Source organism: Phocoena sinus, chromosome 3, assembly GCF_008692025.1.
Source record: "Phocoena sinus isolate mPhoSin1 chromosome 3, mPhoSin1.pri, whole genome shotgun sequence".
NCBI lineage: Eukaryota > Metazoa > Chordata > Mammalia > Artiodactyla > Phocoenidae > Phocoena > Phocoena sinus.
This window is the reverse complement of record NC_045765.1, coordinates 89,998,700-90,009,783: the sequence shown is the minus strand read 5'-3', so window position 1 is coordinate 90,009,783 and position 11,084 is coordinate 89,998,700. Positions and strand designations below refer to the sequence as shown.

Sequence of the window (11,084 nt, the reverse complement as noted above, 5' to 3'; positions counted from 1 at the left end):
TAGTAGCCATATTTTATGAAATTTCAAATGGGTATGAACTTCAGCACTTCTCTTAATCAGTAAAATTCTTGACCAGGTAGCAGTTATTTTTATTGATGTTCACTGATCTATCTCCTCCACATTCTGAGTAGACAAAGTTGGCCTAAGTCTGATCTGAAAAAATGGAATTATAATGTTATCATATATGTGAAATACTTAATCTTTAAATAAGTGGATCAGTTAAAGAGTAGAGTTCAATGTTTTAATCAAACAACAATAATACCTGCCTACTATGAGCAAAGCACTACTGAAGTGCTATAAGGAATGTACTAGGTGATCAGTTTTGAAAATGAGAAAAGTTAAAGTACTGAGTATACAAACATTGATCAGTAGTTCATTAAGAAATCTTTTCAAAGAATATCAATAAAATGCATGTAAGCCATTAAAAAAAAAGAGATCTTTTCCTGTCTAATTGGCACTTTTCTTTACTGAAGCTGGCACATCCCTCTGGAAGACATGTTATTGAATAAAACTATCATAGAGTAATAAGAGGTAAGTGTTAAAAATCAGCAATATCAACAAATCACTTTCTGGAATTCTTGAGTTAAAGTGAAGATATGTGCATACAATGCTAATATTTCTGAATTCACTATGTACTGGGACACAAAGAAGGTAATTAACCAATATTCTAATAGTTCAGTAACTTTCTGTAATAAATCCAGGACAGATTAGTATATGTATATTTAAAATCAAATAATATTATTTAGATGGTTTTAAATTCATGGTCTTTCAATAACAGTTCTTGAAACTTCGAACATAAACTTGATGAATCTAAATTTTTACACCATAAATTTTCTAAAAAAGCCCAAACTGTTGGCAATGATAATTAAGATAAGACAAGTTGTAAGAGGGATAGAAACATCACTTTGTTTTTAAAATGTAAACTTTTAACTAATCATTGGTTTTATGTTTCTAGTATAGTTTATTAGTTGGGGATTTCGTACCTAGATGTATCTCTGTGTGTATATATGTGTGTGTGTGTGTGTGTGTGTGTGTGTGTGTGTGTGTGTGTGTGTTTTGAGGCTTCTGATGGGCCTTGAAGGCACAGGTCTGTTTCTTATATTAAAACAAAACCAAATTAAGAGTCCATACATATACAGAAAACACATTTAATTATAAAATATCAATTTTTAAAATATGATTGTCCATATTGTATAGTTAATGCTGCAGTGACAATGTGTATTCTTACAGATGGAGGCCAATTTTCAATCTTCTTTTTTGCTGTTTTACCCATCATTCCCTGCTTTGCTGAGATCACATTCTAATGAAACCGCAGTCACAACTGAATCCTGATTTTGATACGGCACATCCGTGCCTAATGGTGGCGGTTTATACAAAAAGACTGCAAGCCCATTGAAGAAAATGGTGGTAATTTTACAAGTAACACCTAAATATAGAAACAAATATTAATCATGCATTTGGGCCTTTAATTATTACAAAAATTAATTCTCATTGAAAAATTCTTCATGAGTAGAAACTCACTACTTAAAGAGAAGTATATAAGCAATTAGTTTTATGTTTTAAATTTTTAAAACTTTAGTGAGAAAGTTGCTATTCTTCAATAGAACATCTGCCCATAATTCAATGAACTAGTCCTTATTTTCTTTCTGAACAATGAAAATGTACAATAATTATTCTATTTTTGGTTACAATAATACATTCTTAACCAAGGAAAAATAGCTTACGACATCATTGAACCTGAGTAATAAGTTGCAACATTTTCATGTCCATGATGAAAAGTAATTCTAAAAATAAAAAAGGCTTTGGAGTTCTTAAAAGAAAGCCTCTATGGGAATATATAACATTCAATGCTCTTCACAGGCTTCAATTTGTCTTCAAAGAACTCTGATTTTAAGCTCAGTTATTTGAAGAAAAACTAGTTCTGGTCACAGTACAAGCATCAAAGTGCCAGCCAAATAAATTAAATGACCTCACAATAAGGTTTTTGCAGTAGCTAATTTGTGTTAATCATTAATATTTTACTCAAACTGTGTATTTGAAAAACAGGAATACTCACTGCGCTAAGCATTTCTAGATTTATAAGAAGAACAATTACATAGGTACTACTGTTACAATGTTCTTGGAATATTTAAAGGTATATATGTTTTGGGGAAAAAAGTCTCATATTCACTACAGAGTAGGTAAAGGAACAATTCGTTATCTATATTTTTTGGACAAAAAGTACAAACATAACCAATTAAATAAATTTTTAAGCATAAAAATACACTGAATAAAAATGTTTTTTAACAGGTAAAAGTGATGGGAAGATTAATTTTGCCTATTCTAGTCAATATTTATCTTCTCATTACTTTGCTAGATTTATATATTTATTTCTTCAATGGATAATTTATTATTCTGTCATTATAAATTCAGACAGCATACTATGGATTTAAACACATGTAGGAGAAACAAGCTATCTTGATACATGTGCGAAAATAATCACACCACAATCACAATGAAAATCACACATTATTTTAAATACACACACACACACACACACACAGTTGACTCTTGAACAACTCAGGGGTTAGGGGCACCGGCAACCCATGCAGTCAAAAATCCTCATATAACTTTACAGACTGCCCTCTGTATTTGCGATTCCAGATGGTGGATTCAACCAACCTGAAGACTGTGCAGTACTGTAGTACATATTTATTGAAAAAGATCTGCTTATAAATTGACCCGAGCAGTTCAAACCCATGTTGTTCAAGGGTCAACTCTGTATGTGTGTGTATTTATATCTAGAATTTCTCTATTTTTAAATACTCTAATTTCTTAGGTTGTTTTTTTAAATTTTAAATTTTATCATACTCTTTCAAACTAGATGTATTGATCTATTTCCTTATTCTTAATTTTCATTGATTGCTTAACCAAGACTATGGAAGACAGACTACCAAAGGCAAAAAGGGTTAAACATCATGGCTAACCTTGTAAACCACAAAAAGGTTTTTTACAACTTGCCTTAGAGCCAGAAAATACTTCCCTACCTCAGCTCTGTGTGCTTTCCAAAGCCCAGGTGCCTAAATGACAATCGTTTCAGTTTCTTAGAATTCTCTTTTAGCTTTTTGTTATACTTTCCAAAAAAAGTTTGAGAGAAGTTGTTAAAAGAAAATTATATGATATGTGATATGATGAAAGCTAAAATGTTACTCTCTTCTATTTTAGACTGAGCCTCGCCGACTCCAGGTAAGACTTTTATAATATGCTATGGTAAATGATCTCGGCTTCAGGACTATAGGATAATCCAAAAGCATGGACTGAACATTTCAAAACCTAAGTAAGTAACAATAAGATTTTTTTTCTCTTGACATAATCCATTTATTCTAAAGATATCAAAAAGTCACACTTACTTATGGCCACTAGCATATAGGCCATCTTGATGTTATTATAAATCCAGCAAGCTCCTTTAATTCCACATTCGTTGATATCCCAGAGAATACATGTGCTGTCTATTGTGATGCCAAATATAATAGGCCCAGGTATTGTGCCTAGAAGAATTACATGTGAAGATTATATATAAGTGCTTATATATATATATATATATATATATATATATATACACATAAGTGAAGATTATAGTTTATAATTACAAATTTTTAATATATGATTATGTATATATTTTATATAAATATAGGTATTAATCTGCCCATATGCAAATCAATCAGTTCATGTACAAGTAATAGGAATATAAAGAAACGCAGATAAAACATTCTAAAATAATTATACATATTATATATTTCTAATCAATTCAAGAAATTATTTTAATAAACATCTCTGTCATGTATTGGGTTAATATTTAGTTAAGTAAATATTCTAATTCACTGCTTTTCTAATTTAATAAATGTCTTTGAAATTATCTATTATACTTTAAAAAAAAATAAATTATTGATGCACAGAATAAGTCTCCTAAACTACAGCATATATATTACACGTGTGTGTGCGGGTGTGTGTGCATGTGCATGTAAACTAATGTGGGTGTGTGAGTATACATATTTATATATATATATACACATACATACGGTGACATAAATGTGCATGGGAATGTACATATGTACATGCACACAAACATTCACACTAACATGCCTAGTTCACCATTAATTGTGCAACTATGGGCAAATCCCTGAATCTCTCAGGTCCTTAATTTACTCATCTAAAAAACTGAAAAGTTGGTCTAGGGGATCTCTTAATGTTTCCTGCTTTTTATTTTTATAAATAATCTTAATATTATGGGTATAATATTATACGTAAAATTATACACACATATAATTACGTGTAAGACATGTTTCTGCCTTATTATTCTTCCTACATCTGGAACCTTAAAAATTTTCTGGCATAAATTATTTCTTCCATCAATTCTTAACTAGATACAATATTCACAGCACAGTTTTTATTGAAACATATAAATTCATCATTTTTCAATGCTAATGTAACATAATTATGTCCTAAATGGAGTTAAATAAAGAGAGGAAAAGGAATTACAACAGTTATAAATAAGATTTTATCATAATTTATGTTGGTGATGGGTTTTATATGAATAAAAAAATTATATCTTTTACTTGCTCTATTAGAAATGTGTTGATGATAATATGTTATATTTTAAATAAATATAATATACTCTTTAGGATTATATTTGCAACAGAATTGGAAACAACAGTTAACCAATCAGGTAGGTGAAAAGTAAAGTCATTATTTTCCTATGTGATATATAAATAATACTACATCTTAAATAGTGAAAAACAGCTCTGTTCAATGACAATTGCAGAAACTAATTGCAGTTGAACTGCAGTTAAACTAATTGTTTTCTTGGCACATACTGTAAGTGAATAAATCAATAACAGTAATGAATAAAAATAACCAACAGTTACCAATGCATTAAGAAAAATGGCATACCTAATAATCGAAGCAACACACACTGTATTCCCAATGCTAGAGACCGCTGCTTTTGATTAACACACCTGGATATATTAAATGCATATAAGACAAAAAATGGTAGTATAGTATATTTACTCTTTGAGCAAATTCATTTTTGTAACAGCTTAGCATTTCTAGATTAAAGCAAATACTATACACATGAAATAAACAAATTATTCATAACAGCTTATATACAGTTCAACCTTTCTGGAATTATAAGAGAAGAAAAATGTTATCTCAACTAAAATACTGCAAATAATACCAAAAAGGAGTCAAATGAGTTTTAACAAATGTATTGAATATGTATGAATTTTAGCAAATGTAAAGAAGAAAGGACATTCATTAACAAGACTTCTATTCGACTATCCCATAAGTTACAAGTCATATGGCTTAAGTTGCAAGCAAATAATTCTTATTCTCTTATTAACTTTGAGACAGAAATCATACCTGTGAGTTACGGTTACAAATTTGAGGTAGTGTAAAACAATTTCTGATGCTCAATTTGATTCAACAATAATTCTTTAAGTAATAACTCTTAGAGATGAATGAGACATGATATTGGCACACAAGAGAGTTAGATGGGAGATAGAAGAGATCAAGTAGTCTTTAAAAAAAAATATATGTAGGTAGAAAGTGACATAGATGTAATAGGTGTTATGTTAACAGACTTAATGTTTTTAGACAAAATCTCTGAAGCTTCTGTTTGTCAAAAAGTATGTGAAAAAGCAGTGAGTATCAAGGAACAAAAATTGAAGACAGAAAAAGCTAGTTTGTTAGGAAAGATATCGAAAGGCTGATGAGCTTATGGAAGGGCAAATAGGAAATATTTTTACAAAGTGGTGTGGAAGGAAGAAGAGCCAATGAAAGCACAAAACACTGAAGAGCCAGGGGACAGCCAGCATATTTTACTGTTTACAGGAAGGTTTAATATCACAGCACCTACTGTATAAGACAGAATGCACATCATTCTGATTCTGACACATGTGGAATGCACTGCTATTTCCATCATACTCAAATGCAAATGATTGTAACTCCAGCTTACAACCAAAGTCTCATGAAAGAAGCAGAGAAACTAGCATTGAGTACATGCCAAGTAGGCAATGTTAAGACACTTTCACAACCATGATCTCGTTAAAGCCTCAAACATCTTGGGTTCAATGAGGTAGCATTCCCAATGCCACAGAACTAATGATCTTGTAAGGGCTGAATTAGTATTGGAACCAACAGTCAATATAAACCCCAAATAAATCCCTAAGTCCATTTTTTTTCATTCAACATGTTGGCTTAGGGATGGCAAATTTCACAATATAACACATACCTTAGGATAGACACAGTTATAGGAGTACCAGCCATGAAAGTAAAAACAATTGCAGCAAAGAAAATGCCAAGGAATACAGGCAAGTTTTTACATTGACTTGAACACTTCCCAGCTTGAGCTTCAAAACTAAAACTTGATGGAGTAGGTGTTACTTCTGTTTTTCTTTCAATACATGAACAGTTATAATATACCTGGAAATATTAGACATAAACATACTAAAAGTGATTATCTTCAAAACATATTTTATCATTGCAAATTATGTGAGTTTTAGACATGGCAAACACTTACACAGTCTTAATTCATACACATCAAATAGTGATAAGAAACAGTAATAACCCTTAAGAAATCAAGCAAGTGAAAACAAGGGGCCATAGTTACAAAGCAGAATAATGTATTTGACTTTTGTGTCCATTATTTTAACTTGTAACCTGTTATTGATTCATGTCTTATAAAACAAATTGACAAGAATATAACAATTAGATGATCTCACACATTCTAGGCTGCTTTCAATAGATCACAATTGTTCAAATAGTTTTCCTAATTTTCTTCTTTTCCATTATTAGGACACAAAGAAAAGCATGCATAGTGACAATCTCACTATCTATGCTAGTTTGAAAGAACTAACACTCTAATTTTAACAATTGCCACAGTAAATTAACTAATACATTACAAGAGTTTGGGGAAAAAAAAAACTACTTTCAACTAAACCTTTTTACTATAATTTTCTGAACTTTTTGAATTGTTTTACCAAAAGCAAACTGGATCCTTCTTAAGATGACATATTTATGATAATCAAAAACTAGAAGTTATTATGTTATCCTGAAGGCTATTTTTTATTAACATATTAACTATTTAATATATATATACACATATATATGCACCTATATGTATACATATAAATTAATAATATGAAATGTTGGAAAGTAACATGTTTAAAAATCACAAGTATTACTTTTATAAGAAAAGAGTTCAGGTATTTGAAAAGTTAGGCATAATCATTTTTTAAAGGCTTTTTACATCTCAAGCCCATCCTTACTACAAATCTTTTTATATGTTTAAGGCCTCAATAAAGTCAGAGCAGAGCTAGAGAAGTCAAAGTGAAGTGGTGCTTTTACTGTCCCAAAGGCCAGAGACCACTGGTACTGATTCAGGAAAATCAAATATGCAAGTGACATTCCTAAAATGAAATATTACATACTCAGTAATCCGATATGTCAAGTAATGAAATAAAGTAGCCTTTAAAATTTTTAAGAAGGAAAACTGAAAACAGTATTTTGTATCTTAATGAAGCTTTACAACTCTCTTATATAAAAAAGTATACATTTGCCTATAATATAGATAGCTGCTAGTCAACATCTGTTTTTGTAGTTCAGATCACTGGTAGGAAATATATTCTATTTCTGTGAACAAATGTGCATAGATATTTATTACATTATTATCAATGCATTTTGCCTATCTGATACATTTCATAAAAAGATCCTGCGAAAAAATGAGTTGTTACATGGACTAGTTGGACATAAAAAAGCCAGGTCAAAAAGAAAATTTGGAAGTCAAAATAACTTGCTTTTCTGAAACAATCCCTAGAAGACAATTTATTGTTTAAAATGGTGATGATAATATTTGGTGACAAATATAAATATCGAATTAACCATGTCAAAATAACCAATACCATTTCAAGTGTGCTCTGGGTATTAGATTTTTTATTTATTTACTTATTTATTCATTTATTTTGGTTTCCTTGTGCAGGACGGTATTTGTGTCTATACGTTTTGCTATGTGAGTAAAACCTTTCCATTAATTTAATTCCTTGTCATAATCTTCTAATTAGAGTTAGTCAATAGCACTTATTGATTGATGATATTTTATATACAGGAAAATGCTACCTACTTATCTCCCTCTCAAAGGAATAGTTTACCTTCACCTATGATATGTATTATGCTCACTTGTGGAATCTGATTCCTTATAACTGACACAAACACCTAATTTTCTCAACCTGTTTTGAAACTAAAGCAACCCCAGATGTCCACTGGTTTGAAGGTATGGTAATCGTTCATTAAATTTTCACAGGAACTTTATGGTAGTTATTTAGTTAGTTTTACTCCAAGGATTAAAACTGCACGTCAACCAAGTCTATTAAGTCTGCTATGATTCACCACATTTTTTCTGGCATATTTTTCAATGTTCTTAGACAACTATTTTTAAGTCTATAAGCTAGGTAATATGAAAAAAAAGTATACTGTTTCTCACATTCTGGTTTACCCCTAGCAGAAAGATGAAATCCTACATCTCTGTTGAGATAAATGTTTGATGTATTTATTACACACAAAATCATTAAAGATATGTATACATATGTACAGACATATATTTATGTGCATATATATGAACATATAAATGTGTATAACCACACACACACATACAGACATCTGTGTTAGTTCTAAAAGAAATCTGAAGTACTGTTACAGATTATTTCAATTAATGATTTCTATTTATTTATGTAAAAATTTTTTCTTGCAATCTTAAAGTTATCTTTATATAGGAAAAGGAATGCCATTTCACTAATACATATTTCAAATATCCAAGATTGTGCTGTTTTGTCATATAATTCTTACATACCTTATTCATTGTAGTCTCTTATATCATATTACATATTTCCCTCAGGTCTTTTTAAAGTTATCACATTATCTATTAATGCATAATATTACCTATTATGTACTACTAGTAATGTGAATATTATTTCTTCCCAGGCTATTAAATTTAACGAAGATAAAATCTTTAGAGTGTAGATGTAGTACAACAAAATTCTATTGGATTTTCTTAAACCATTTAATTGTATTAAAAAGAAATCATATTTAGGTAAACTGATATGCATTCTTTTTTTTAATTTTATTTATTTTTTGGCTGTGTTGGGTCTTCGTTGCTGCACGCAGGCTTTCTCTAGTTGCAGCGAGCGGGGGCTACTCTTCATTGCAGTGCACGTGCTTCTCATTGCGGTAGCTTCTCATATGTGGAGCATGGGCCCTAGAGTGCGCAGGCTTCAGTAGTTGCAGTGCATGGGCTCAATAGTTGTGGCATGCGGGCTCTAGAGCACATGGGCTTCAGTAGTTGTGACACACAGGCTTAGTTGCTCCGCGGCATGTGGGATCTTCCCGGACCACGGATAGAACCCGTGTCCCCTGCATTGGCAGCCGGATTCTTAACCACTGCACCACTAGGGAAGTCCTGATATGCATTCTAATCCACAGCTAAAAGTAAACTTGCATTTGAGAACAGATTAGTGATCTGTATATATTTTTAATGTGTCCATGGTGTATCAATTAAAAGCAACAAATATTTACTGTGTTTTTATTATATACACTGTACTCAGTAAGAATAAGAGAAGTTCCCTGACTTCCAGCAACATAAAGTATAGTTGAGAAAAAATAAAACAATGTAAAAAGGTAAATAATATTTCACTTCTATAACAGAAGTGATGTTATAAAGATGTATGTGAAGAGCTGCTAAATTGATTTTTCAACAGTAATTGAATGTGAGGTATAAAGGAAGAAGAATCTTTTTCATATGGAGTGGTCAGGGGCCTTTTTTTTTTTAATTAAGGTAAGAACACAACAAATTTTAAGTGTACGATGCATTATTGTTGACACAGGTACAATGTTGTATAGCAGATCTCTCGAACTTATTCATTTTACTTGACTGAAACTTTATGCCTGGCTTCTGAATGGAGGAGGTGGGCCAGGAAGGAAAGACTAGGCACAGCATAACACCACTAGAGGGATAAGGAAGGGCATCAGAAATAAACATACTGCCTCATTAAGGTAAAGGAAGTAAGGTAAAGTAAGGTAAAGGCCCAAGTTACCTTTGGATGTCTTTTGGAAACAGAATTTGTACAACCTGCATAGCAGGGAGAAAAATATTGGATTCCATTTCCTCCACAGATAGGATAATAATATGATCGCAGGCAGTTACAATTGGCATTACAAGGAGCGATCAAGTTTCCCAGTTCTCCTGTCCTGCCAACAAGAAATAAAAGATGGGTAAATTATCTATGTTATAACTTTTAATGAACAGTTCAGAAGCATTGTTATATCTTGCCATTCAATCATTTATTCACTTACTCAACACTTCATTTAATTACTGAACAAATAAAACAAACAGAATGTCTGCCTTTTCACATACAGCTTAATTAACTTCTTGTGGAAGAGACAGGCAGTAGAAACAATAGCTATATAATATAATGTCTGTCAATGATTTAAAAAACATAGGCAGAGTAAGCAAATAAAGCAGTTTCTCATTTGGTACCAGATAATTCTTTTTTTTTTCTTTCTTTTTTTTTTTTTTTTTGGTGCGGGGTAAGGGAGGGCTGGTTCTGTGGGTTGTACGATATTTAGCAGCATCCCTGGCCTCTATCCACTGGATGCCAGTAGCATCCCCTTAGTTGTGACAACCAAAATGTACCCAGGCACTGCCTAATTTCCCTGGGATGTGAGTGAAATTTTAAACCTGGAAGGATGAATACAATTGTAATCTTCAGCATACTCACTTTATCAATGGGAAAACTAAGTCCCAGAGAAATTAATTTACTTTTCTTTCTTTTCCAAATATAATACTCCTGGTTCCCAGGCTCGGTGTTGTTCCATGCTGCCTCTTAATAGGAAGAACATCTTTTAAAATATAAAGGGTTACCCTAGGCAACGATACTTCTCCAATCCCTTATTTATTTGTTCATTAAACCAATATATATTGAGCAAGTGCTAGGCCCTATGCTAGGTATTGGGACTACAAAGCTGATAAGACAGTCACCATTCTCAAAGATTTCACA

The 11,084-nt window shown here is 31.4% G+C and overlaps 1 protein-coding gene across 2 annotated transcripts in view; it reads right to left on the bottom strand.

The window, feature by feature from the left end:
* Window positions 1–1,132: 1,132 nt before the first annotated feature.
* Window positions 1,133–11,084, bottom strand: part of SLCO4C1 (solute carrier organic anion transporter family member 4C1) — a 62,618-nt gene continuing 52,666 nt past the window's right edge. For both annotated transcript variants that reach the window (XM_032628223.1, XM_032628224.1), the window contains 5 exons: window positions 10,122–10,275; window positions 6,269–6,459; window positions 4,930–4,994; window positions 3,390–3,527; window positions 1,133–1,426 (listed from right to left, as the gene is read on the bottom strand). In XM_032628223.1, the coding sequence (XP_032484114.1) occupies window positions 1,266–1,426; window positions 3,390–3,527; window positions 4,930–4,994; window positions 6,269–6,459; window positions 10,122–10,275 (709 nt within the window). In that variant the 3' untranslated portion in view covers window positions 1,133–1,265. The remainder of the gene's footprint in view (window positions 1,427–3,389; window positions 3,528–4,929; window positions 4,995–6,268; window positions 6,460–10,121; window positions 10,276–11,084) is intronic.